Consider the following 26,721-nt stretch of genomic DNA (forward strand, 5'->3'; position numbering starts at 1 on the left):
TAGCTCCGCCGCCTGCAGGCGGTGGACTCCGGCGGTCCCAGGGGAACGGGGGAGGGGGCAGCGACGGGCCGTGTTTCTCTGTGTCCGGCTGATTCACTGCGGGCTGCAGCTCCACCCCTCGTCCCCCCACCCTAGCCGGGACGCTCCCGCAGCGCGCCGCCGTCCGCTTTGAGGCTGAGGGAGGACGAGACTGGGGTCAGGCGGACGGGCTCGGTTGGTCTGGTTTTAGCCTAATTATTATTTTTGTTAGGGCGAGCACGAAGTGCTGTGGTAAACGTGCGAGTGCGCCGGGTGCTGTTTCCGAAGCGGGGTTTATCCTTGCTGGAGGAAAGGGTGAAAACGCAGGGAGGGTGGTGGGAGTGGGGCTGGTCCCCGGCGGTGCCGGCGGGCGCCGGAGGGTCCACCGGGGCGGGCGCGAGAGCGCCCTGGAAAGGCAAGGTGTCCTTGGCATCCTGCTCGCTTTTTCCCATGGCTTGAGGGTTAGTGCGTTACTGCCGCAGATAAGGGAGCGGAGGGGAGGAGGGGATGAGGGTAGGGGGAGCGGTGTTACAGAGTTACATGGGAAGATTCACTAAATCTACGCCGCGTAAACGAAGGCGACACTGGTGACCCGCAGCTTCGCGGGTTAGTGGAGCTGCTTTGACCCATTACCAGAATGAGTTTCAGCTCTGTAGAAGTGTGCACGCGGCTTGGTATCAGCGGTGGGTTTTCAAGCGTAAACTAAATACTTTGTTGCGTGTGAGAGAGGGACTAGTCCGTATGCTCATGTGATTGCAGGCTGTGGAACATATAAAAACGGCAGTCACTGCAAACTGCTCTTGAGATACACCATTTTCTGTCTGTGTGTATTTTGTTCATGGCATGGCAGGTTTACTGGATGAGAATGCTAATTACACTGTTGCAAAAGGTTTTTTAAGATTTTTGCAGCATCTCGGAAATCCATTTTTTGTCTCATTTTCGCACAACTTTCATATTTTGCGCTATGTTTTCTGGTTTAAATAGAAAAATCAACCTAAAATATGACTTCAGTTATAACAGATCTATACTAGTGTTGATGGAACTGTAACAGGAAGCACCTTTTTTGGAAAGAGAAAAGTGCAAAGTAGGATCAAGACAAATATCTCATTGTTCCTCTTATCCGGCAATTTGTCAGCACTTAGAGGGCAATCGTACTGAAACTCTGCAGTCTAGAGGAGGTTACAGTACAGAAAACTACTCATTTCCTTATCACATGTCTGTAGGAGTATAGCACTGAGGCTGGGGAAGATCTAATGCCTTCATTCTCCTTTCCTTAAACAGTTATGTTTTCCCGAGTATCTGACCTCTTAAATTTCCAAATCTACAAGCTCTTTGATGTGTTTTCTGACCGTTGTGAACGGATGTTATATAAAAAAGTATTGTAGTCTTCAGTATTAATTAGCAGGTTCTTTTCCTGTTGTGAGCATATTGATATACTGATATAAACTAATAATTACCAGTTTATAATAGCACAGGTGATATTGTAGGTAAGTATGATGTGGATCTCTATTAGTTTAGGAAATGTAACTTTACATGATGACACAGGTATCAGGCTCCATCATAGCTGTGGCTTGGTTTGAAAGATAAGTTGATCTGAGGGCTCTTTAAAATTCTGGGGTGTTACAGCCTTGATTCAAGAGTCTCTTCCAGGAAGAAAACATTATTCTTGGTTAAAGAAAACTGTAACATCAAACAACTGAGGCTTTTTAGCACTGAGAACCAGAACAGAAACTGTTAAAGTGCACAAGCTAAGTACACCCCTTTTTTTCTCTTAGCTTTGAGGTATACTTTGCTTCCTTCATTGCTTGCGGCCCCTTCTCTTTGGAAACTCTTTGTTTGGCGTTGGTAGTGCCTTCGCGGCCCGCGTAGAAAAGCCTGGAGCGGTTGGGGGTGCCGGTAGCCCGGGGCGGGGCTGCCCCCACCGCAGGCTCGGCTGTTGTTGGCCTGCGCGGCGCTGCGGCGGCGCGACCTTTCACCCACTTCTCGGGAGTGATCACGTGAGCAGGCCCGGAGAGGGGAGGGGCTCCGGGGGGAGGGGGCGCGCCCCGCAGAGGCCTCCCCGCGGAGCTGGAGCTGACGCGGCAACTCCCCACGTTCTAGGGTGGAAATCGTGGAGAGAGGATACGGAGCAGAGCACGCTCCGGAGCAAATAAAAACAAATGCAAGTTCTGGAGCGATCGGCGGTTAGATGTGCGCTTGGCAGGGAGGATGTTTCTGTTCGCTGTATGCAGGGATAGTTGGAATGTTGAATCCCGAGCATGACTGGTTTTGGAAAATCTTGGGTAAAAGGTGACTTAAGTGAATGCTTGTATTTAAAAACCAACCAACCAACCCAAAAGAACAAAAAAAAGTGTATTTTTTTTAATATTCCAAAACCTTTGGAATATTTGTCCTGCAGCATGCTGTGTCATAGTCCTGAACTCCACATGTTCAGAAAAACAAGATGCAAATGACTAAAAAGCATCACTCTTTTTCCAAGTCTGGATAAACTTTAATTTGAATCGTCAATTTAAATATTTGTAAAATGTTTGGAACTCGTTCTTCAGTCTTTCAACCTTATACAGGCTGAAAGGCCTTATTCAGGTCTTTCAACCTTGTACAGTAAATGGTCATTGAACCACTGTGAGAGCAATCCATTCAGTTTGCCTTTGGTCACCAAACGTTGTTGTCCATCTTCCAGGATTTCCAAAGTCCTAAAATGTGACATCTTGCATGTCTTGTAAAAGTCCTGCCATTCCAGAAATATTTGTTGTTACAGAGAAGATAATCTTCTACTGCATGAGCATGGAAGCTCATGAGTGCAAAGGGAGAGAGAAGGGATAAAACTTGTATAATCTAAATGCCTAGGTATGCCTTTTATAGCAGTATTAAAAAGAAATACCCAGATCCTAGAGCCTAGTTTTTTGGGGGTGGGGGAGGTTTCTGCACGGTATAGTAACTGTGCAGTGTTTTAGTTTTGTATGCTTAGCTCTTACTCAGCAAGATTATTCTGAATTTCTAGGTCAGAGGAGGTACCTTGCTGGGATGTGTACAATATAACATGTATTGCAATAGAGACTAGAATAATCTAAATGGTCTAGGAACAGTATAGTATGTCCTACTTTGTATAGGGAGAAAAAAACTTAAATAATATGACAGTTGTAAAAGTTTCTGTTTTGATTACAGTTGTGGACTATGTCAGTGTTGGGGTGTTTTTTTGTTGTTGTTGAAGCGTACATTTTGGAACCATCTTTTACAGGAACATGGTATTCGGGAAGAGGAGAGAGGCCATATGATCCAGAAACTGTAGAGATTAATATTCCGTAGTGTTAGCCTAGTAATTAACACATTGTCTGCTGTAGCCAGTCTCCTCTACTTCTTTGCCTGATTGTCTCCAGTCTGATCAGGTGAGAAGACAACTTACTGTCTGTGGTTTTTCTCCTGGAATTGCCAGTGAAAACGGTGTTCTGTGAACATCTCTCCAAGAAATCTTGATAGCATCTGTGTTGACTGAAATGGGAGTTTAAAGCCTGCAGGCAAACACTTGGATGTCTTAAACTGAAAGCTGAAACTAGCATGGAGTCTAGCCTCTGAGATCACCTTGCTTATCACAGTAGCTAGCGATCACTAGTTTGAGCCCTCAGAAATGACTGAGTGTGTAGCAGATGAACTTTCTTTCACTCCACAGTTCCTCACCGTCTCAGACCTGTTAAATGAAGACAGATCAATCCAGATAATACATTCATCGAGTGTAATGGAAGACAGTGTTTCAGAACTGCTGTTTGTGACTGTTCTCTCCATTGCCAGTTTTTCTAAAATGGTTCCAGTCTGATCCAGTCCCTCTGAGCAGTTGAAAGCTGTGTGTGAATCAAAGCTCAAACTGTTTTTCTTGACTTTCTATTTCAGAGCTACAACTGACTGTTTGCCATTGCTGTAGTGTAATGTCTATTAGGAGCTAGCAGCATTGGAATGAATCTGCCTCTCAGTGTGTCCTAACCTATTCAAGATCCCAGCTGCAGTGAGCTTGTGGGACAGAAGATTTCTGTGTGACAAATAGATCTCAAGTTCATTTTTAAGGAAGACAGCTGTTCAGGTATGCTTACGTTTCATTCATTGGTCTGTTTGTTATTATCTCTTCCCTTCCATATATGCCTGTTGCTCCAGTTTACCACTTGGGAAGGGGATAAAGAAATTGGCCCAAGACTCCAAAGGAGATGCCTGCAGAGGGTAGCTAATATTCACCCACAGGTGATCTTGGAAAACTGCTGAGGACAGGACACAAGCTGATAGGTTTGTCAGTGGGACAGCAAGTTACTGCAGACTCCTTAGCTGTTCTGATTTCAAACTGTGCTGTGGGTGAGGTTTGCAGTAGGTCCCAGTGTTGCTGTACCTGGGCAAATACATGTATTCAGTTCTCCACCTTGGCTTGAACCACAGCATTTGTTCATTTTTTAGATGTGAGAAATCCTTTAAGACATTTGCAATTCCAAGGGACCACAGCTGTCAGCTGTAGGTGAGGGTGGGGAAGGATTGGAGCCGATGATTAGCAATAACCAAAGATGAGAACTTGAAATTTACATGTGAAATGATGGCTTTTGGAGGAGAGGCATCTGTCTCTTTGCAAGTGACTTAAGCCACTTCAGTCATGGCATAGTATAATTTTACTTTGGGGACCCTATGAAAGAGAACTGCCGCATAAACAACAGATTCATCTTTTAGGAAGCTTAAAATGGTTTTAGTATGTGTCAGTCACAACTCAAGTGGCATGAGAGAACCTGTCAGTTTAACTTTGTTTTTGTCAGATCAAATGCTAATTAATGCCATGTTAATTCAAGTTTTAAAGGAGAGTGATTCTTTGGTTTCTGTTTTAGTTCTATGCCATAGTAATTAGGTTCACCTGAGAAGCCCTGTTGAGTGAATTTAATCCATGTGACTATTTATTGCACAGAAATTATTTGGCTTCACTGCTCTTGGATTTCTCTTAATGATTTTGTGTCTGTAGAATATGATTAATCATTGTAAGGTAGGTTGGTAAGACTTGAGAGCAGCATCAGTTTTTATATGCTGAAGCATGATTAGATATTATTGAAGGTTAGTATGCAAGGAAGCTATTTAGAAATAGAAGTATCTGGTTAATCTTTATAGTAAGTTCAGAAGTCAGTGCCTTGTGGAATATCACATGAACTATGAATAAGCTCTCTACTCCTTCTGAGGCTTTGATATCTTGTTACCTTTCTGCAGAAATGTAGTATACACTGTAAGAAAGTGGCATTAACTAGTAGAATATCCAAGAAACAGATACAAAAGAGACTAGACAGTCTTTTTGGTCGTATGTTTAAATGTTTGAGCTGTGTATTTTATACAGTTTACTGAAGATTTTATAGATCAAAACCTGAATTTCCTTTGAAAGGCATAAAACTCTAGACGACTGGTATTTGTTTGGATTTCTGTTAAACTGAATTTCTGTTAAACTGAATGCTTTTTTCTTTAGCTTTAGTTTTAACTTTGTTCAAATGTGCATCAAAGAAGCACCAGATGCACATGAGTAAAAGCATTTTTGGCATCCTGTTGGCATTCTTTGGTTAGCTGCCTTATTTAATCAACCCTCTATCACTAGGGCAGAATTTTGGTATTTATGTCAGATAGTGGTGGGGAGGCAGACACTCACGTAAAAGCAGAATGGACTTCAAGTTACAGAGTCGGTGCTGGATGCTGCTGTACGGCATATACTTTAGTGTCTGAAACTATTGTGTTTATAGCAAATTCCATGAAAACTCTTTACTGAAGTCACATTGGTTTCATTATTGATAATACAGGCTTTCTTAATTTGATAGGAACAGTCAGTGTTTTCTCTAGATAGTTATATACATGTAACATTAAATGCCAAGGGCTTATTTTTGTTAGAAGTTTGTACTGTTTCCCACTGTATCACTGCAGTATACATGGCACTTAAGGTCAGCTCCAGAAATCTACCTGCTGCCTTAAGACTAGCAGACTTTCATTGGACAATGTAGCGGTGTTTAGAATACCAACATACATTTAAAAACCTTGTATAATGACACACTGGTGCTTTTTAGTGAGGGCAAAGTTACTGAAATAATGTTGAAAAATTCAGATGAACCATTGTCGAACAGTTCATGCAAAAATCTCTGTAAAAATTCTACTGCAAAATCCAGCTTCTTTTATCCTCCAAACTAATAGTACATTTTTGTCAGTTGCAGAAAACTTGCTCTTTTTGAATGTTTGACTGCTACTACCAATTTGACTTCCAAGGTGTGCTGTTCATTTAAAGCAATTGAAGCACAGGATTTCTTGTTCAGGCCTTAGTGTTCTAAAGCAAGTTTATTTTTTGAAGCAGATCTATTATAAAAACTCCTACATTAAATTTCATAAAGCATCTCTGCTAGGTATACAGTTAAAACTGTATAAAAAAATAGGATTGATGCTTCAAGCCTTTAATCCTCTTAGTGGCTCTTCACTGGACTCTCTCCAGTAGTTTCATTTCTCTCTTTTACTGGAGAGCCCAGAACTGGACACGGTGTTTGAGATGGGGCTTCACCAGCACTGAGTAGAAGGGAAGAGTCACCTCCGTCAACCTCGTGGTGGTAACGCTCCTCCTAATGCACCCCAGGATTCTGTTAGCCGCCTTTGCTGCAAGGGCACCTTGCTGGCTTGTGTGCAACTTGCTGCAAAGTTGCTTTCCAGCCAGTCAGTCTCCAGCGTGTAGTAGTGTATGGGGTTACTCCTCCCCAGGTGCAGGACTTCGCAGTTCTCTTTGTTGAGCTTAATAAGGTTTCAGCCTGCCCATTTCTCCAGCTTGTTAAGGTCCATCTGGATGGTAGTGAAATCCTCTGGTCTATCAGCCACTACTCCCAGTTTCAGTCCCTCTGCTTGTAAATCCATCTGCAGTTTGGTTCTTTCTTTTCTTTGTTTTTCTCTGTCTTCAACGTTTTAAATAGGTTTGACAGCTACTACTTTTGCATCAAACATCTGGAAGGGTGTCAAATTGATAGACTTCAGAACCTCTGCATAATTCAGACAGGTGAAGACATACTTGATGAATGTAACAAAGACAACTACACTTATAAAATGTTTTTTGGAAGACTCTAATCCTTTACATTTGTGTAAGAAGGGATCCTGCTGCTTGATGTAAGTATTTGGTACACTTTTTGGTTTGGAGAACCTTGTTTGCATTAGTCTTTTTCAACAAAACCAAAAAACTCAAGCAACCGTCATTATCCATAGATTGCATCCACTTCTGGGATGGCTGTATAGATGATCAGTGTTGCCTTTAAACTGTAGTTGGTGGCAAAGGGTGGAAGTAAACTAACATGCTAGCAAGTTATTTTAGGATGTTGGCACTGGCTTTGTTGTACTTCACTACATATCATTTCATTGCAAGCACACTACCTAGGCAAAGTCAGCTGCCATAGGGTAGTCTGAATTACTTTGTGTAGGTGGTACTGAAGGCTTGGACTGACAGGAGCATCAATAACAGAAGTCTGAAGAGAAATTTGGAATAATGCACAAAGAGACCAGGATGGACATCTCAGTGTTTGGAATTCTCTTGCTTTTAGTCTAGTATCTGGTATGAAATCAATGGATTTGAGCATAAACAATTATTCATTGGTTTGTATAGAACAAAATGCATTCAAATGGCTTTCTAGGAGAGTAGAAAATGCAAATTTCTATAGTAATAGCTTAAACAGTTGAGAGAAAATACTTGATCTGTCTCAGCACAAACATAGCACTGGTGTTCTAGTGTTTTAATACTGGCTCCAATTTCATTAAATCTGTCCTCAGACTCTTGGAATTCAGTGATCTATCCTAAAGTGTCAAAATATGTTAACAAATGAACATACAAATGAAACTTTTTGGATGTCGGTTTTCTTCCAAAAGCTGTAGCAAGCTCATCTCCTGAAGGGAGATCTAATGTGTGGACAACAAAATACTGGATAAAACTTCTTCAATGTTTTCGCAAGTTTCAGAGTTTAAGTCTTTTAAGAGAACTTGTGAGAGCTCCAGAATTTTTGTCCTGTTCTGTATGGCTGCTTGTAACATTCAAACAGTAACTCCTATTGCTTTGTATGTTGATAGAAATGGAATCTCCCCCCCTTTTCTCTTTGAAATAAACTGTTTTGAGGACAAAGACATTGGGGTACTTGCTTGTTTCCCAACACCTTCTGAGTTCAAGGTGTCTAGCTTTAAATTGAAATCTTAATATAGTTCTAAGTATGTTTCCTAACTAAACTTGGGTTTAATGTACTTTCAACTGATCTCTCTCTCCACTTCCCATCTCGAAAACTTCCTTAAACAACGTAATTGTAAGTGATTTAGTAACACTCTTTTCTCCTCACCAGTCTCTATTCCTATGTGAAACCTGAGTGCTAAGCTAGATTTTGAAGTTGTAAGTTTATTTTAAGAAAGGAGTGAAGAATTATTCAAGGTCAGGTTTCTGGTTTTTGGCTTTTGTTTGGTGGGGGGTTTTTTGTTTTGGTTTGTTTTTTTTTTTACTTTTAAGCTTGCTAGTAGGAACTTGGCAGAAGTCAGAAGACACTACCTATGTGATAAGATGCTTCTCATTGCTTTATTGGTGGTACCTTGCATCTGCATGAAGTTATGAGGGCTTCCAGGTGCTTCTGAATTCAGAACTGCCATCATGCTTCAAGATGCAGCATGTTCTAGCTCTTAGCACAGGGACATGTAATGCTGTAAGTCTGCCTACCATCTATGAACAGCCTGTGGCTTGGGTACCAAAGATGTCAATTTGAGGGTTCTAACAGTATGAAGCCTGTGTGGGGTGGTACTTAGCAGTGTTCTCGGAGAAACTGTATGTGTCCTCTTTGAAATAAACTGTTTTGAGGACAAAGACATTGGGGTACTTGCTTGTTTCCCAACACCTTCTGAGTTCAAGGTGTCTAGCTTTAAATTGAAATCTTAATATAGTTCTAAGTATGTTTCCTAACTAAACTTGGGTTTAATGTACTTTCAACTGATCTCTCTCTCCACTTCCCATCTCGAAAACTTCCTTAAACAACGTAATTGTAAGTGATTTAGTAACACTCTTTTCTCCTCACCAGTCTCTATTCCTATGTGAAACCTGAGTGCTAAGCTAGATTTTGAAGTTGTAAGTTTATTTTAAGAAAGGAGTGAAGAATTATTCAAGGTCAGGTTTCTGGTTTTTGGCTTTTGTTTGGTGGGGGGTTTTTTGTTTTGGTTTGTTTTTTTTTTTACTTTTAAGCTTGCTAGTAGGAACTTGGCAGAAGTCAGAAGACACTACCTATGTGATAAGATGCTTCTCATTGCTTTATTGGTGGTACCTTGCATCTGCATGAAGTTATGAGGGCTTCCAGGTGCTTCTGAATTCAGAACTGCCATCATGCTTCAAGATGCAGCATGTTCTAGCTCTTAGCACAGGGACATGTAATGCTGTAAGTCTGCCTACCATCTATGAACAGCCTGTGGCTTGGGTACCAAAGATGTCAATTTGAGGGTTCTAACAGTATGAAGCCTGTGTGGGGTGGTACTTAGCAGTGTTCTCGGAGAAACTGTATGTGTCAGTCACTGCTTTTCCAAGAAAACTGTCAACCTTTGATCGTCAAAGCAGAATTGTTTTGTGAGCCTAGTTTGGTTACTGACAGGTGTATGCCCTGTATATAAAAGCTAATCTATAAATAGATGTCAAAAATCTGTGAGGAGAACCTCAAACTAAATTGTTGAGGTAGCTTGCAAATGAGAGTCGTACAATTAAGTTTTTCACCAAGCTTTTAGCTATTCTGGGTCATGTGAATAAGACTTCACTCCAGTTTTCCTTTGCATTTGTTAACTTGCTTCCTTTGCATGAAAAGGAGCTGTAGATGTGAAAACTATATTTAAGTAACACAGCTCTTTCCAGTGGATGTTTGGACTCCTGCCAAGGAGAAATGGCAGGGTTTTCTCTACTCCAAGAGGAATAGGAAATGGGGAAAAGAATGGATTGCATGAGCCAAGCAATGTATGTATGGGAAGCAAGTGGCTGAGTTCTGAGATGAGTTGACATGGATATCCCCTTAAAGCAGAGGAGCTGCTTTTTGTGAGGCAGAGGTGGTGACTTTACTTTTTTTAGCACTATCATTTTATCCATATAAAGCTTATGAAATCTACAGAAACATAGAAAGGTTCATACTCAGTAGCATTTCCAAAAGTAACTACTTCAGGAATTAATACTTTGTTTTGTGCAATGCACTGTAATACATTTAACTTTTGTATTGTGGCTTGATGCTTTTTAAGGTGCACATGGTAATTCTTTCACTGTCTTTTAGACATTGTGCTCTGTGTTATGTGCTTCAGAGAGACATTACCAACCACAAGTGACTTCTTGCATGCCTGACTAAATGGAAGCATCCTGCACATGGGATCTCTTTTAGCTTCAGATTTTCTAGAGCTGAGGCCCTCATCTCCTTCTGTGGCTGTAGGAACATGTAAGCCCTAATACAGAGTTGACCGTTCAGTGTCTGTAACCTGAAATCATAAGGTCTGTGAGCAGTCTGTAAGTTAAATTCATGTCTTCATAGTGCAAATATCCTGAAACTGCAAAAATAACAGTCTGAGGAGGCTTTATGCATAGTGGGCATAGCAGCATAGTTTTTCAGACCATCAGGTCTGTCAGGGCCTAGGCCTTCTAGCGTGCTATGTGTTTTCTTGACTTAAAAGTGACATCCAACCTAGCAGTACTTGGTTATAACAATGGAAGAAAAAAAGTGGTAAGTTTTGATTGGCTCAAGCAGAGGTATGAGAAGGGAAGAGGAGAAACATCTGCAGCTGTTACAGCATGTTTGAATTGAAGTAAAACCAGAAAAGAGCAAGGAACACGCAGCTTTCTTCTTTAATTAAAAGGAAGGGGCGGGGGGGGAGAAACCAAGTTTTAAGGGGCAAGTGTGCTTTTTAAGATATATTAATATTATGAGAGAACGCTGAAAGGAATGAAAACGGCCATTTCAGGTTACTTCTAGAAATTATTGTGCTCTTTTTTTCCCCTTTAAGTAAGACTTGGCCAAACTCCTAAGAAAGTCAAAAGCTGTTGTTTATGGCTCTCTGTTGGGAGTGAGGTTAATTAGTATATGCTGTACAGAAATATTTTGCTGACCAAAATGCCTGGAGTTAGAAGAAGTTATTGTTTCAGTGTTAGTTAGCTGATTGATGTGGGTGCTGCCTTACTAACATTGGCAAGTCAAGTTTATAAGTCTAACGCAAGCTCCTGTGCCCTTTTACCTACTTTTCTAGCAAGCACGTGACAGCAGAGGAATGCAAAGGAGGGGAAGTGTACAGCAGCTTATGATTAAATTGGCCTTTAAGGAGGAAAATCAGTGTTCAAAGAAAGGGACTTCAGGAAGTCTTTGGTGTTCAGCCATCATAATTCAGAATAGTCTTAAAGGCTTACAGTTTTCTTAAGTAAAGGAAAAGGATATGAAAAGAAACAAGCTATTTGATTGTTTCACATCTTAGGGTCAAGTAATACAGTCCTAGAACTAGACTTGTCTTTGTTTTCAGGGCTTGTTTACTTGGTCCAGTATTAATTCTTGCTGGATTAATATTTCTTCATTTTGGAATAAGGAATGTTTTCCTTATTGAAGCTTATTTAATTTTATGATCGTGCTAAGTTTTAATTCATTAAAATATTGGGTTGACTGTTTATGATTAATACTATTTATAATCTTTTTCTGCCTTGGACAGTAGAAATATATGTGCCTAAAAAGGGATCGGTTCCTGAAATTCTTTCTCTTCAGAAACAGAGAGGAGGATAGTTACAAATTCCCAGGCTAAGTCACAGGGGAGTTGAAGGGTAATAGAAACTAGTTGATCTGGTACTTAAGACATTGGTATTCCAGAATACAAAATTGCATGAGTGAACTGGAGAACCTCTTGGCCCTTCTTGAAACAAATCCAGGTACCTGGTTCTCCATATGGGGATATAGTTGTGGTGGTGGTGTTTTTGGTTTTTTTTAATCCCACTCCTAACAGTACTGCTAAACATATGATGAATTCTTAACTTTGAGTGCTTTCCCCTTTTGCAAACCCTGTTGAGTCCAGGATATACCATGTATTACTGCTGCCTGTCTCTGTTTTATTGCTTTCTTGCAGTTTTGGTCTCGACGTTGACCTGGTGATGCACAATTTAAAGGGACAGTTGACTTTGACTTCCTGATACTTGTCTACAGCAAGGCCTCTATGAATAAGCAGTTGTTAGTGACGGAGTCATTAAGTACTACAAATTGCAGTTGTTACTAGGGCATACAGGGCTTGTCTTAAAGGTTTTGAAACTGGAGTTCAAAGCTGATTTGGTTTCTTTGTCCTAATCAGACACTGTACATGCATAGATCAAATTGCATACTATCTGTATGACAATGTGAGCTTCAGCTACCCTTGTGGAAACCCAGAAGCCTGATTCACCCAGGACTCAGCCTCTGAAACTTAAGCAGTGGCTGATGGATTTGGGAGATCTGTGAATTACCGTCAGCCACTGTAGGAGTAGTTGTATTGCAGAGGTAGATCATTGCAGGCTGGTCTAGGGATAGGCACTTTAAATATTGCAAACAGTCACTACTACTAAGGTTAGCAACCTTACTAGATGGTGCGCAACAGCACTTATCTTGTTCATCTCTGCTTAATGCTCCTTCTTTTCCTATATTGTGTATTTATTTCCTAAGCCTACTATTACTGCAGCATTCCCAGTGCTTACATTCCCTAGTTGTCTAGTCATACACCTTTGCACCCCTTCTTTGTGCTCCAGATGACTTCGACATAGTAGAATATTTACAGAGTAGAGGAGCAGCACCACAGTCATAATAAACTGCTTTTGAAGTGCCCGGCTAAACTGCACTGGTTAGTCCTCACATGCTGTTACGCTGTTCAACAGGGGATGAATGTCTACCAGAATTTAAGTTTAATTACAAAGTCTAAGCTTCAGGTTTGCAAAGGAAATATAAATTTCAGCCTTTAGGATTCAAAAGGCATGAAGTAGTTGTACTTTCTTTTGATTTTGCTTAAATAGAAATGTCAGTGCCACCTTAAAACACTTGGTATTGATAATGTCATGTTTTGTACCAGTAAAAATGTGAAATTAAAACTTGCCCTTGAATCCTGACCTACGGATGGGATTAAGGATTCCTCTACCTTTTTGCCATACTTCTAAGAGGATGTTGTTTTTAGGATTATGCACAGAAGTTTTGGTAAGCTAATAAATGAATGCGGACAAAAGACTTTGGAATCACAATGGTCTCCTCAGGAACATGTATTTTGGACCATTTCAATGTTATACATAGAGCCTGTCTGCAAAAATCTGTGTTCTGATTGTAAGTGCTTAAACAACATTACTCTGAATTAATGTTGAGTAGGGATAACTTCCAGGATATTTATGTAGAAAAGCTGGTTACGGAAAGAAAGGAGCTATGAAGATGAGCTGGTAAATAAGAGCATACAGTTCAATTCAAATTGGCTTTATCCTCAGACAGAGTTGAGGCATAAATATGTAAACAGAATCACAGTTACATTTCTCTTTTAACTTTAAACTAAAACCACTTTTAAACAAGTGGTTTTTATTTGAGCCTGTTATGCCTGCCCATTATGATGGTCTTTTGTCTGTATTGGGACCGTTGTTGATATTTGTTTGGGTAGTTAAACTGAGCTGTGTTCAATTAAATTTCCTCTTAATTTCAGATTTGTTTATGTGAAGGTCATTTTTCTGACAGTTGTGATTTGGTTTCCTCAACTCTGCATAGTTTTGATTTTGCACTTATTTGCCAGTCAGAACTCAGAGCCACAGAAATATCTTATTGCTGTGACTAATCAGCTTGAAATTAAGATATGAAAAAAAATTCAGAGGAAGATATGGCCAGAAGCAGCTTTGTTTTGCTAGCTGAGGTGAAGACTTGAAATACCTTTTGTTTCAAAATGATAAAAAAAAAATTCTGAATCTCCTTTATTAGTATAGAGTGAGATGCTATGTACCTGTGATACGCTTCTTCTAAATATTATGGCTTTAATTTTCTGCTCTGCTCTGAATTTTTGTATATTGCATGTATGCACGATATTCAGCTTGCTGCAATCCTGCCAAAAGGCCTAAGTTACATGAATGTTTTGCATCCATTTTCAGCTGTTGTGGTTAGAGGTACCTTAATTAACATACTGGACGCTCAGACTGAAGTGCAAGCGTAGCCTGTAAGGAAGAGGCAAGTACTGTATGTAAATTCTGCATACTTCGAAATATTTCCCAAAATTACTGTGTAGAAAATATCTTGCTAGAAATGGACTAGCTCCTAGTTCCTTTGAACAAAAAGGAAATAATTTTTTTAACTTTGCATTTTGACAGAACTCTCTCTGAAAATGGCAGAAGCTCATCAAGCAGTAGCTTTTCAATTTACAGTAACTCCAGATGGGATTGACCTGCGAATGAGCCATGAGGCACTCAAACAAATTTACCTATCTGGTGTCCATTCATGGAAGAAAAAGTTCATCAGATTCAAGGTATTTTATATTAGTCAAGTCCACCAAACTTGAGGATTATTTAATGTTTTATAGATTTATTTAGGTTTTGTTTAGGCAAAACTTAATTTTTTTGCCTTTATGGCAAATAAAGTTCCTTATTGTGAAAGATTTGTGTGGGTTTTAGTTAAGACAAGGGATGCTAAAGAAGGTAGCACTGGGTGATGCTGTAAAGACTGAAAGGGTATATCTTTTTGATTTATTCTATGGAAGCAAGATGAAATAGATGTAGAAATTAACAATAGCTTTAATTTACTTCATTCTCTTCATAATACATCATGTAATTATGTAATCTTTTAGCGTAAGTCAGAAATATAACTAGTTGTGATTTTTAGTGTCGTATCTCTTAGAGGTACAAAACTATACTCTTGATTGTATGTATTCTTTACCACAATTAAATTTTCAAATTAAAGAGAATGTTTGCTGTTTTCAAAAAAATTACCTGAACATCTATCTTGTACAAGTTACGCTAAGTAGTAATGTTTCTGATGAGGTATTCTGATCAAATTTATATAGATTGTTGTGAGTTTATTGTTTTGTTCATGGGATCATAAATGGTAAGTATTTTATTAGTAGCAAACTAGATAAGCTATCTTCAACATCTCTTTCAAAAACATATTTTTAACAGTAGTCTTAATAAAATCTTCTTATAAAGCTATGTGAAGGACTGTTTAAATGATAAAAAAAAAAAACTTGATTCCAGTTTTCAGTGTCTTGTTCAGTAGAATATTTTTGCAATGTATTCATTTAGAGAGGCCTAACTCGGTGTAAGTGGGAATTATTGAAGTGTCATTTGTTCCAAAGTTGTTTGGTAATTTCAGTATTTTTAGTAAGACTTACAGCAGGATCCGTGTTGTCTACAAAAGAACTTAAAAGTTCTTTTAATTCTTGATATCGTTGTAACAATTTTCCATAGGAGCAAAACTTAACTAAATCCATTCCCTCCTCCTGAGTTAAGCATACGTAAGAAAATGTTGTATAATCTTAACTTCTTGTTTAAAACTAAATGACTTAAATGTGTTGATTTTTGTTTCTTTCCATGGTAATATGAAGTCAACCACTTTGGTATGAAAAAATTATGTGAAGGCTTTTCTTTCCAGAATGGAATTATCACTGGCGTTTATCCTGCTAGCCCATCTAGCTGGCTTATTGTAGTTGTGGGTGTGATGTCAACAATGTATGCCAAAATTGATCCTTCTTTAGGAATAATAGCTAAAATCAACCGAACGCTTGATACAACGTAAGTAGACTGAAAAGTTACTGTATTACTACGTTGTTTTCTGAGTATTTGAGAAGCACATTTGGCAGCTTCTGTGGCCTTTGATCTTGTTGCATGAGAGGGTTTTTGGAAAGGATTTTGTGAAAAAGGGCTAAACAGGCATGAAGCTTGTGTAATGCCTGCCTGTAGTACCATTAGGCTTAGGTTTGCAATATTAGGTTCTCTTTAGAACTTAAAGTGACATTAACTGGCATATGCTGGCTTTTGTTTTAAATAGTGGCTATATGTCAAACCAAACACAGAACATCGTGAGTGGAATCCTTTTTGGCACAGGGCTTTGGGTTGCCCTTATTGTCACAATGCGCTACTCTCTAAAAATGCTGCTTTCCTATCATGGTTGGATGTTCGCTGAACATGGCAAACTTTCTGCAGGCACCAAGTTTTGGATGGTAAGGATATATCAGCTTCCTGTTTCATCTTAACCTCTATCTGATCTGTATTCAAAGCGCTAAAAGAGAAAATTTCGTAGGTTTTTCCTTGCTTGTTTTTTCTGTGTCATGGGACAGGAGGCTGTTAGGTAGATATTTCTACTAATTACTGTCATCCTTCTGATGCTATAATTAAACTATTCAGGATGGCCTTGTAGAAGGAAGAGTAAACACTTCAAGAATAACTTCTAAATTTGCCAACACCTTGGGACTGTATGACTCAAATACCTACTTTTTCTCTATGTGCAAGTACAGCTTAAAGAACTTGGGCTGCAGCACCAAAGAATCTTGTCCTCCCCAGAAAGTGCTACCCTAATTTGTTGTTGAAATGTTTAGGGTTCCTAGTCATCCATTCTAAAATTAATCTTATGCTTGAAGAAAATAATATTGAATGTCCTTTCAATTGATTTAGTGGTATGCCTCCAAAATGGGTTGGAGAAAAAGTGTAAGGTAGGTAGCTTGTTTTCACATAAGGATAAGATGAGACTGATCTGGCTCCTGTTGATTATTGTGGTGCTTTGGAAAAGGATCCTTAAAGGATGTGATAGGTATAAAGTGAGGAAATGTACATATAGGTGCTCCAAGAGATGAAGTGGGTTTTTGTTACTTGGACTTGGTTGTTTCAACTCACTTTCACCAGTATTGTTATAGAAATAACTTAAGTGCCCTACTATGATAAAATTAGTCTCTGCAGCCTCAAAAATTAACTGATGTGTGTTAGACTAACAACGTGTCATGATTTATTATGAAATATGTTCAAGAACAGGTATCCAGAATGGTACACTAAAATAGAATTTAATGTTCATCTGTTACAAATGAAATTTCTAATTGATAGTTTCTCCTGGAAGCAGTATCAGGAGCCTCATGACTCGAATTTGTACAGTACAGGCTCTGAATGGTAAGGCTTTCTGTGAATTGCTTGAAGCTGTAGCTGTCTGGGTGTTCAGCATGTCCTACCAGATGGATATTTTAAAGTTGTTAATATTGCCTTATCAACCTTAAACAGTATGAACTGTAATGCTACTTACCATGCTTTGTGTATTGTATTTATAAATTTTTGTCTATTATATATGTTGCATATGTATTTTGTTGTGTATTACACGTTTTAAAATATAGAACACTATAAAGGTGTATGCCCAACAATATCTCATCTATACTTAATATGAAGCTCTACTTTAATACCTTATTCCTTCTTCAGCTAGTCCCAACAAAAGAGAAGACTGTTTTCCCTAGTAAAACAGTACCAACTACCGTAGTTTTCTGGATTTTTATTATCCTTTAATATTGTGTAATTTTCTGGAGGGGTTTTCATGTTGTGTTGGTTTGGTTTTTTTTCTTAGCTATTTTTCATGCTGTTAATCAGCATGAAAAATACTATCGTGAATATACTGTCTTCTGTTCAGATAGTCATGCAGATCAAAAACCTGAGCTCTGATTTCAGTCACAGTACAAAGTGACTGATTTTCAGGCTGGTTGGAAGACTGATGGCACTTTTAATGAACATATTTCATCTTCTAAAGTCAAATTTCCTGTACCAGGATTAGGGGAAAAATCCAAGTATTAGTTGCAGTTTTAAAAAATATGTTAAAAAATAATAATAATCTGTGAACAGATGCAACGCATGCTAGAATGAGATTATTTGCTGTGTCTGCATATGAAATTAGAGATGTAATTAAGTATGCATGTCTTTCAGATCACTTTAATGGTCTCAAACTCTTATAAATTCTCTACTACAAGTTTACTTAAGAGGTAAATACTGTGAAATGTGTTTGCTGTTTTTGTCAGTTGAGCAGGTACTCTCTGAAGATAAATTCAGCCTTTCCTGGTTTAAGAGTTCTGGAATAAAATTGTCTTCAAGTGTGGAATTAGATTTTCTTATGAAAAGCTGAGTGTTTTTTTTCCTCACCTGTATTCAAATTTATCTTGTCATGAAGCACAACTAGATTTCATTGGGCTGATCACTGTGATGCATCCATGTGTATCTGACAACTCTGATACAGATCCATTTGCAGGGAGGTCTTTTGTGGTAATACTCTGCCATTCTTAATAGTTTTGTGCTGCCTAAAACAACCTCCTCTAGCTGTGCTGACCAAGGAAATTGAGAGGGGGGGAAAACCTACTTTTTAACAAGTAGTTTTGTCAGTTGGGGTGGGATAGAAGGGAGAAGTTATAGGAATTTTAGTAGTGAAATGACATCCTCTGTTTTCTTCCGTCTTTAGTCTATTGGCCTATATACAATACGTGGTATAGTATAGTGGACCAAGATTGGACTTTTACAATAAAGATTCCACTGAATTGTTGGTGTAATAATTGACCTTACTTTCATGCTGAAATAGGGTGATAATGTCAAAATCCTTTCATGTGTAGCCTAGAAGTTGCATGGCCTAGACTTTGAGCCTAGTGTGTGTCACAGCTGAGAAGTAGTTGTAGACAGAAATGCTGCTTCTGTCTTCAGTCTCCCATGGAAAACAGGAGATGCTGTAATACCTGAAGCGAAGATGGGAACTGTCATCTCTGGCTTTTTTGTTTTGTTGGTTTTTTTGTAACACAAGCACTGAGTATAACACTGGCATGCTTGCACAATTTGGGATGTTCAAATCATGCAGTAGACTACCTGAGATAGACTCACGCTTGAAGAAACTCCCTGTAACATCAATACTATTATTGATGTTGCGCTATAACTTTGCAAAATATTAAACCATGATTCCAAAGCATAATTATTATTTTTAAAGGTGGCTATAGTTATCTAGGATCCTTAGCTGAGTGACAGGCTTGATAATGATTCCCGTTTTGAAGCACAATATAGATGTTTTTGTAGTATCTACTATATAGTAAGAGATCAACCGGTAGACTTGCTTTTTTAATCTTTACAGAGGGAAATGTATGAAGAAAAGAAGTGCTAAGAAACTCTGTCTTTATTTTCTGTTGAGATCAGGGTGTGCCATTCATAAACAACAATATTGCCTAGTGACCAGAAGATTGTCTGGCAAGTCAGGAGTGACTATGACCGTCTTTATCTTCCACTGACATGTTGTTTAACCTTTAGGAAGTTAGTTTATGTCAGTGCCTTTTTGATTTGTGAAACAATGATAAATATGATAGTTTGCTAAATTTAGTACAGTATAATTTACCAGTGAAAAGAACTATGGGTTACATTACACTTTATTACTCTGTCATTTTTCTTTTGTTGAACCTAATAATTTGATGTGTGTATTTTGTTTGTTTGTTTTTTTTTCTTCAGGCACTTGTAAAACTCTTCTCAGGACGTAAACCCATGTTATACAGTTTCCAGACATCTTTACCACGATTGCCAGTTCCAGCTGTTAAAGACACAGTCAATAGGGTGTGTACATTCATTAATTCATTTTCTTCAGTAACATTGAATCCATAGTTAGATGCCCTTGTGGGTTTTTTTTGCCATGTCTTATAAAAGTATTGCATGGTGGTATTAATATGGTGTAATGGATTAAAACTTCTGCATAGAAATTAAAATAAAGGCTGTGACAAACTGAAACTGCTGACAGTTTGAAGCTGGTGTAATTGATATTGGATGATGTGATGTCTGTTGATGTAAGACTATGCAACGAAGTGTGATTTCCAGGGCTTTTGAAACATACCAGTTTTGTTATCTTCCACAGCTTGAACATATAAATGTGTGTTTTATGACTCAAAACCTTATAGCAAAGAGTGTAAGTAAGATGTATATAGTATGTCACAGAAACTGAAGGTTTAATTTTTAGAGACAAAAAAAATATTTCTGCCTGATACTGAAGAAGCAGTATATCTTCCCCTTTTGAGTGGAAAATGTATCTTTAGAAAAGTAACCTCTTCCACTTGTGATTTGCTGACAAATGTCTGGCAAAAGATCTCATTTTTGTAGTTTGCAGGCAGATGTTTAGAAGAGTGTATATTCTTATTTTAACAACATAGTATTTATAACCTTATGAATTGAATCTGGATAATCTTTGTCTACTGTTCAAATGCTTTGTGTAGGAATGGCGAGAAGCTACGTATTAGTTACTATACTGATGCTGATTCTTGTGCTGTATTCTAGTATCTGGAATCAGTTCAGCCACTTATGGATGATGAAGAATTCAGAAGAATGGAGGGTCTTGCCAAAGATTTTGCATTTAATTTGGGACCAAGGCTTCAGTGGTATTTGAAGCTAAAATCCTGGTGGGCCACAAACTATGTGAGTAGATAAATAGGAGGCTCAATTGTTCAAATGACATAACTTAATTTGTTCCCTGTTGCCTTTTTTGGCTTAACTTTCATTCTTTCTTAAATGTGAAAGAAGGCAATTGAAACTGCCTAATATTTTTGTAAAGTGCATCAGAGACCACCTGATTTGCACAGAAATAATTTGTGTGATTTGGTAAACAAACAGTATGGTGAATGGAACTTGAAAGAATGAATCCTCATTTTGTGTTTGTTATTTTGGAGCAGGTGATTTAGCTTTTGCTCTTATGATTGCTTTTGAGGTCTGTTTATTTGCTTGTTAAGCTTGATAACTCAACAATGGGCCTGGCTAGCCATGTAGTTTAGAAGAGTGATTTAGGACAACTTTTCTATATAGAGCAGCTAAAGGATATGGAAGAGAAAGAATTGCAACAATAAGTTTGTTTTGGGTTGGGGGGAGGGTGTTGGTTCTTTTTTTCCTTTTTTTTTTACCAAAAAGAAAACCCAAACCCCAACAACATGGTGAGAACTGTAATATAATTCCTTCCTGAAATATTATGAAACATCTGGCTGTACCCAATAGCCTAAGCTGAGCTACAGTGTCCTGGCAAAGGCTGCAAAACATTGAGGAGATCTGATACATTTTAAACATTGTCTGAAGGTGATGACTTCTTCAGAAGCTTATCAGAGAGCTACAGCTGAATTTAATTTAATTCTCTTGCCCCTTTTTTGGTGTTTTCCCTGAAGTTTAACACATATTAGGTTTTTTTGTTTGCCTTTTTTAAGTAGGGGAGCAAGCTAGCAGTTTTCTTCCTGCTTCTGTATGGAATGTTGTGTTGTGGAGTCACTAACACAGAAGGCACAAACTGTGGAAATTACGAGATTTTACTGCTTTTGTTTTCCTTCCTGCTACAGGTTAGTGATTGGTGGGAAGAATATATCTACCTTAGAGGACGCGGACCGATTATGGTTAATAGTAACTATTTTGCAATGGTAGGTAAATACTATAAACAACTTACGTGTCAAACAAGCACTGTAAAATTTCTGCCAGGTATCTTATTTCGTTATATCTTTCTGTTTAGAAATCCATTGCCACTGAGTATGTGACCTTTGTTTTTCTTTCTTCTAGTATAACCTACAGCCAATGTCTTCAAGTACAGTGCTATCTTAATAATAAACTTAGCACATCTGCCACTTAGGCAAACTCATGCAGTAATGACTTACACAGTTTTGTGCTTACTGCAACAAGCAATCTTTCAAAAGCTCCATGTAAAACTTCATGGGTAACACAGTTCAACAAGGTGTGTGCTCATATTCTCAAATGTCTATATGGGAAGTAAAATTGTAAAAGACCCTAAAATTAAAAGCAAGAAGAGGAAATATTCTAGTCTTGGATTCAAGTTTTAAGTAGCATTGTCTTTTCTACTGGGATGATTAAGAGCTATCATGTATGTTTTAGGACTGATGCTGTTTAAGGAGATTGTGACTGTTGAAGAAATTTAAGTTTCAAGTCATCAACTCACTGCACTAGTGCACTTCATATGTTTTAAAGCCTTTTCTATATTGACCAGAATAAACTTTAAGAATGTGGATGAGAAGTACTATCAGTATTTTTTTTTTTTAAATCTAGTCTGGTAATCATTAACTTATGATTCTTATGTACTTTACAGGACTTCCTTTATTTATCTCCCACAACCCTGCAGGCAGCTAGAGCTGGTAATGTTATCCATGCCATCCTGCTCTATCGGAAAAAACTGGATAGACAAGAAATCAAGCCAGTATGTATAACAGTTTAAATGGCTTTTGATCTTTTTCCAGCATAGTCTGTAAGAAGTCGATCGGTTTTCAGAATGGGAGAGGAGAGGAATTTCTTATTGTCAGAACTACATGTAAGATGTAACTAAATTTGTGCTCCCAGACATCTTGGTTATCATTTGAATTGCACATGGGCAGAAACTACCAACTATCACAAATACAGGATTCTGTCATGCCAACTAATTGCAGTATTTGAAATTAATGTATGTATTTGCCTGAAAGACAAATAGGGGCTTGTACTTGCATATGTTAACATCTGTTATACGGAATACTTACTGGTATGTGCTAAGCATGTAATTGTACTTTTGAGCCACTGAAGTCTGAAAAGTCTGTGGCATCATGTAGTGTAAGCACGGGGAGGTGATTGGGACAAAGGGCTGGACCTTGAGGCCAAGAGTGGGCCAGTGGCAGCGTAAGTATAGATGATGATAAAATTCTGTGCTGCACTAATTTCTAGGTGGCAAAGATAGGCAAGGTGAATCTCATTCTGAATTTCTGTTCTGTCCAGTGGTTGTGTGTTGTAGCGAACAAATGTTGCAGAAACAATTAAGTAGTTTTGCTGAAGGTCATGGCAGGGATGTGATTAGTTGTATGTAACTACAAATCCGAGAAATGTGAAATTCTGTTCCTACACAGCCAGCAATAGCTTTAAAAGAAGAAATTAAGGGGTAATGCATGCTGCATGTATAAATTTTGCATCCAGACTGGCCACTGAGAGCTCTTTGGATTTCAGATGCTAGCTGGCTTCAGTCATCCCTCCTGAAGGGTGAGCTTTTGGTAGGGGGGTGGGAAAAATACAGCTACTGGAATGTCAGTGGAATCTTCCACATGTAGTTCAAGGAAAGACAATGAACAGGGTGGGGGGAACCAAACCTGAGTTGACGTATTATAAATCTTACTGTTCTACAGCCTGTCTTTAACCAGATCCTGTTTTTTCTTTCCTTTTTAATTTGCTAATTGTATATGCAAAATTACATTTTAATATACATTTGCGGCACAGATTCTTCTGATGGGATCTACTGTTCCACTCTGCTCAGCTCAGTGGGAACGGATGTTTAATACCTCCCGTATCCCAGGAGAGGAATCAGGTAAGCAGGGCCAGCCGGGGAATAAACATCTTAATGGAATTCAGTTTTTGGAGTATTTTCTGCTAAAATCCCATTTTTCCAGATAAGGATCTGACAGACACAAGAACACACCAATACTGTGTTCCGATACTCAGGAAGTAATGAATTGCTATAGAGTGCATAGATGGTTTTTCCTTTTAGGGTGATTATGAAACTTCTTCAGTGTTTTTTTGTCTCTTCCTTTACTTAAATTAAAAACTAACTTCAAGAAACTGTTGTCTGCCCTGTGTTTTTGATTTATAAATAACCTTTACTTTTCTCCATTCTACTCTTTCAGGATCCTTTGATATCCATGTTTTTATCTTTATAAAAGTTGTGTTCTCTTATCTCAACCATTTTAAAATCTTTTGCTTGCTTGACTTTCCCTTTTTCCTTTCAGCTTATGATTCACAACAGCATCCCAACCTGTTCTTCTCAATATGAACATACGTTCAACACTAGTTGTTTACCTGGTTTAGAGGCAGTCTTAGTCCTGTCCAGGTTTTCAATGCCACTGTAACCTTGACCTTTTGTATGTACTGTAAGACATCAGCTAAGTGAAATCACCTGTAATAAGGACTGTGTCCAAACTTTCTATGTAACAGATTAAGAAAATATATACTCTGAGTTTTGTTAGTTCCCGCCCTGCCCTAACTCCCAGCAATTGTCTGATTATCCTAAGCTATGAGTAACTAAGTTTTCACATTCTAATGTTGAATAGAGGGGTGTACCTGTTGACTTACAGCAGGGTCATTTTCACCTGAGTCTGTTCCTGCAACTTCTGCTTATTGTGGGAGACTAAGGATGTGTTTACATGATCACAAGCAATCATGTTAGCTCAGTCAGGAAAAAAAAATGTATCTGTAAGTGACAGTTCATATACACTTTCTCACTGTAGGTGTACATATGGTGTCATTACATGCATTCATTAACACTGCCTATAGACATAAAAGCATTTCACTTTAGTCATTGGCAAACCTTTGATAAATTGTTTGTTGTTGTATCTCAACATAAAAATATAATATTTTTTGATGGTCAATACATCATCCAAGCTCTTGAGGCTGATTCTTCTGCATATGGTGTTATTTTTCTAACGGTAATGTATCCCTAAAGGTTCATCATGGGTTTCTCCCCAAAGTAGCCTCCAAAGATCTCCATCAGCTTATCCTAAATTTTCCAGGCTCGAGCTCGTTTTTATGATCTTAATATTAAAGTGGCTTTTTTGTTGTTGGTTTTCTCTTTCCTGAGTTTTGTCACATAAAAGGAGGCAGATTGCATCTAGAAATACTAACACTTGTAGTCAACAGGTGGAAGAAAACATTGCTATCCATTTTCTTGTTCTTTGAGAAGCAAACTAAAAATTTCACAGCAGATTTGAGTGAATTTCCGTTGTGCTTTCTACAAAAGCTTAAGCTATATCTAGGTTTCTCTGATCTGGTTATATGCTAAAGAGCCTCTTAGAACTGAGTTCACATGTTTATCCAACACTGTGTTGTTGTGGCAGCATCATGATGAAATACAGCATTTGGTAGAGTTATCCTGATTAGTTATGATTAGTGCAGAGGACAATCACTAGGAATTTGGAATGCAAGGGGTTATTGGTTAGTCACTTCCATTGGGAATGGACTGTCACTTGAAGATACGATATATTTTTTAACTTTCTTTTGAGATCTGTAACTCATGTTTCAAGCTGCATTTGAGCATGTTAGTCCCACTCAACTACAGAATAAAAAACATAGAGTTTCTAAACAGACACAGGGATGTGCCCACTCTTCCCTGCTGGAGGTCTGACATTTGCTGTACTGTATGAAGTTGGATAAGGGGGGGAAGTGGCATTGGCTAGTGGATAAAGCAGTAGGTGCATGTGTCAGATAAGGATTTTACTCTCAGTTCTGCTACTGGTCTTTAGTAGATATTGAGGAATTATTTCCCAGCTATGCCTCAGCTTCCTTTATCTGCAAAATGGAGAAAAACATATCCTTGATGCAATGACTACCTTGATCATGAACTAGTAGCTTAAGTAGACTAGCAAGTTTAAAAATCTCTATTAGACAACTGTAGTGTATGAGCCATTGTTATTTAGAATACGTCAAGTATGGAAAGTGCTACCCTTGCCTCCTCCCGGTCCTCAATAAAATAAAAGGTATGAACTATTTGCATTTAACTTTGGATTTTGTGTTCTCTTAGTCTGAAATGAGTTTTGCACAAAAATGTAGAAGTAGCCCATTCTAACCATAACACCTGATTAAAATACATCCTTAATGTATTAAAATGGTTAATGATTAAAATACATCTTAATGGTTCTCTTCAGTTTCTCCTGCTTAAAGTCTTTCAAATTAAAGTACAGTCAGCATCACAAAAATTACCTTATTTTCCTCCTAAGTACTTCACATTTCCTGTTTTACTTTTTCAGTTTTTCATTGTTTCTATTCTTCCAAAGGAAAAACAACTTTTGTCATTCTGTATGTGGATAAGTGAGTTATAAAGACATTTTTCCCAGCTTTTCATGAGTAGCTTGATTTCTTGCCCTCTGATTTCAATTGTATTTTATATATGTTACAGTTCCTAAAGGAGCAGCATATTTAAAAAAAAAAAAAAGGAAAAATTCTGTGGCATGTCTTCATGTTAATTGGTGGTAAAATCTTAATGAACATTGTATCCTGTTGCTTGAGCAGTTGTTTAATCTTCATGTCTTTTATCAAAACACACTATGGAGTAAACCACTTCTTTTAAGCAGGGAAGCCTTTATGTCTTTCCATTCCCACTTTTTTTATAGGAAATCCATGTAGCATGTTACATGCGTCTTCAGATGTACATAAATGACTTCTTGGACTGGCAAGAAAAAGGAAAGGATTTTTTTGTATTGCAAGAAATCTGTACTCCACGTGCATAAGTCTGTATTTAGGCCCATAAATAAGGTGTCTGAAAGGTAATTGCCAGGGCTTAACAACTGTTGTGAAGTCAGTTGTTGATGTAGATAACTAATGATCTCACTTTTGCTTTTTACACTCCAGAGGTTGTCTTTTTTGTAGGGACACATCATGTACATGAGACAAATACTTGAGGTGTCCCAACTTATAGAAAAAGTTAACTCACTAGGTGATTGCTTTGCTGCTTCTTTCCCCCTCTGTGGGGTTTCTCCTCAATTCACAACCCATTGTATTAATGTACTTGACAGTTGGAGTGATGCTTCTGCCGATCCTAGCACTTTTATCACAGGCATCCTATCTTTGGCAGAAATGCAAAGTAGATAGCCAAAGGCATGATTAGCATAAAACTGCTTCTGATCAGTAGATGGAGCATACCTACCAAAACTTTATGGGTAGCTGAGAGCACCCGAAGTATAGAACTCTTTCCTGGTACAATGTTTCTCAGATCTCTCAGAATCATGACTTTT

The 26,721-nt window shown here is 38.2% G+C and overlaps 1 protein-coding gene across 2 annotated transcripts in view; it reads left to right on the plus strand.

Moving 5' to 3' along the window:
• The first annotated feature begins 3,335 nt into the window (after nt 1–3,335).
• Nucleotides 3,336–26,721, plus strand: part of CPT1A (carnitine palmitoyltransferase 1A (liver)) — a 42,539-nt gene continuing 19,153 nt past the window's right edge. The window contains exons 1-10 of one of the 2 annotated variants that reach the window (XM_009327334.1): nt 3,336–3,404; nt 3,904–4,090; nt 14,345–14,499; nt 15,618–15,757; nt 16,014–16,185; nt 19,466–19,567; nt 20,279–20,416; nt 21,319–21,396; nt 22,074–22,181; nt 23,219–23,306. In XM_009327334.1, coding sequence (XP_009325609.1) covers nt 14,359–14,499; nt 15,618–15,757; nt 16,014–16,185; nt 19,466–19,567; nt 20,279–20,416; nt 21,319–21,396; nt 22,074–22,181; nt 23,219–23,306 — 967 coding nt within the window. In that variant the 5' untranslated portion in view covers nt 3,336–3,404; nt 3,904–4,090; nt 14,345–14,358. Of the gene's footprint in view, nt 3,405–3,903; nt 4,091–14,344; nt 14,500–15,617; nt 15,758–16,013; nt 16,186–17,059; nt 17,123–19,465; nt 19,568–20,278; nt 20,417–21,318; nt 21,397–22,073; nt 22,182–23,218; nt 23,307–26,721 lie in introns of those variants that run through there. The other variant, XM_009327343.1, reaches the window with a different exon arrangement.

Source organism: Pygoscelis adeliae, unplaced genomic scaffold (assembly GCF_000699105.1).
Source record: "Pygoscelis adeliae isolate BGI_AS28 unplaced genomic scaffold, ASM69910v1 Scaffold451, whole genome shotgun sequence".
Lineage (NCBI taxonomy): Eukaryota > Metazoa > Chordata > Aves > Sphenisciformes > Spheniscidae > Pygoscelis > Pygoscelis adeliae.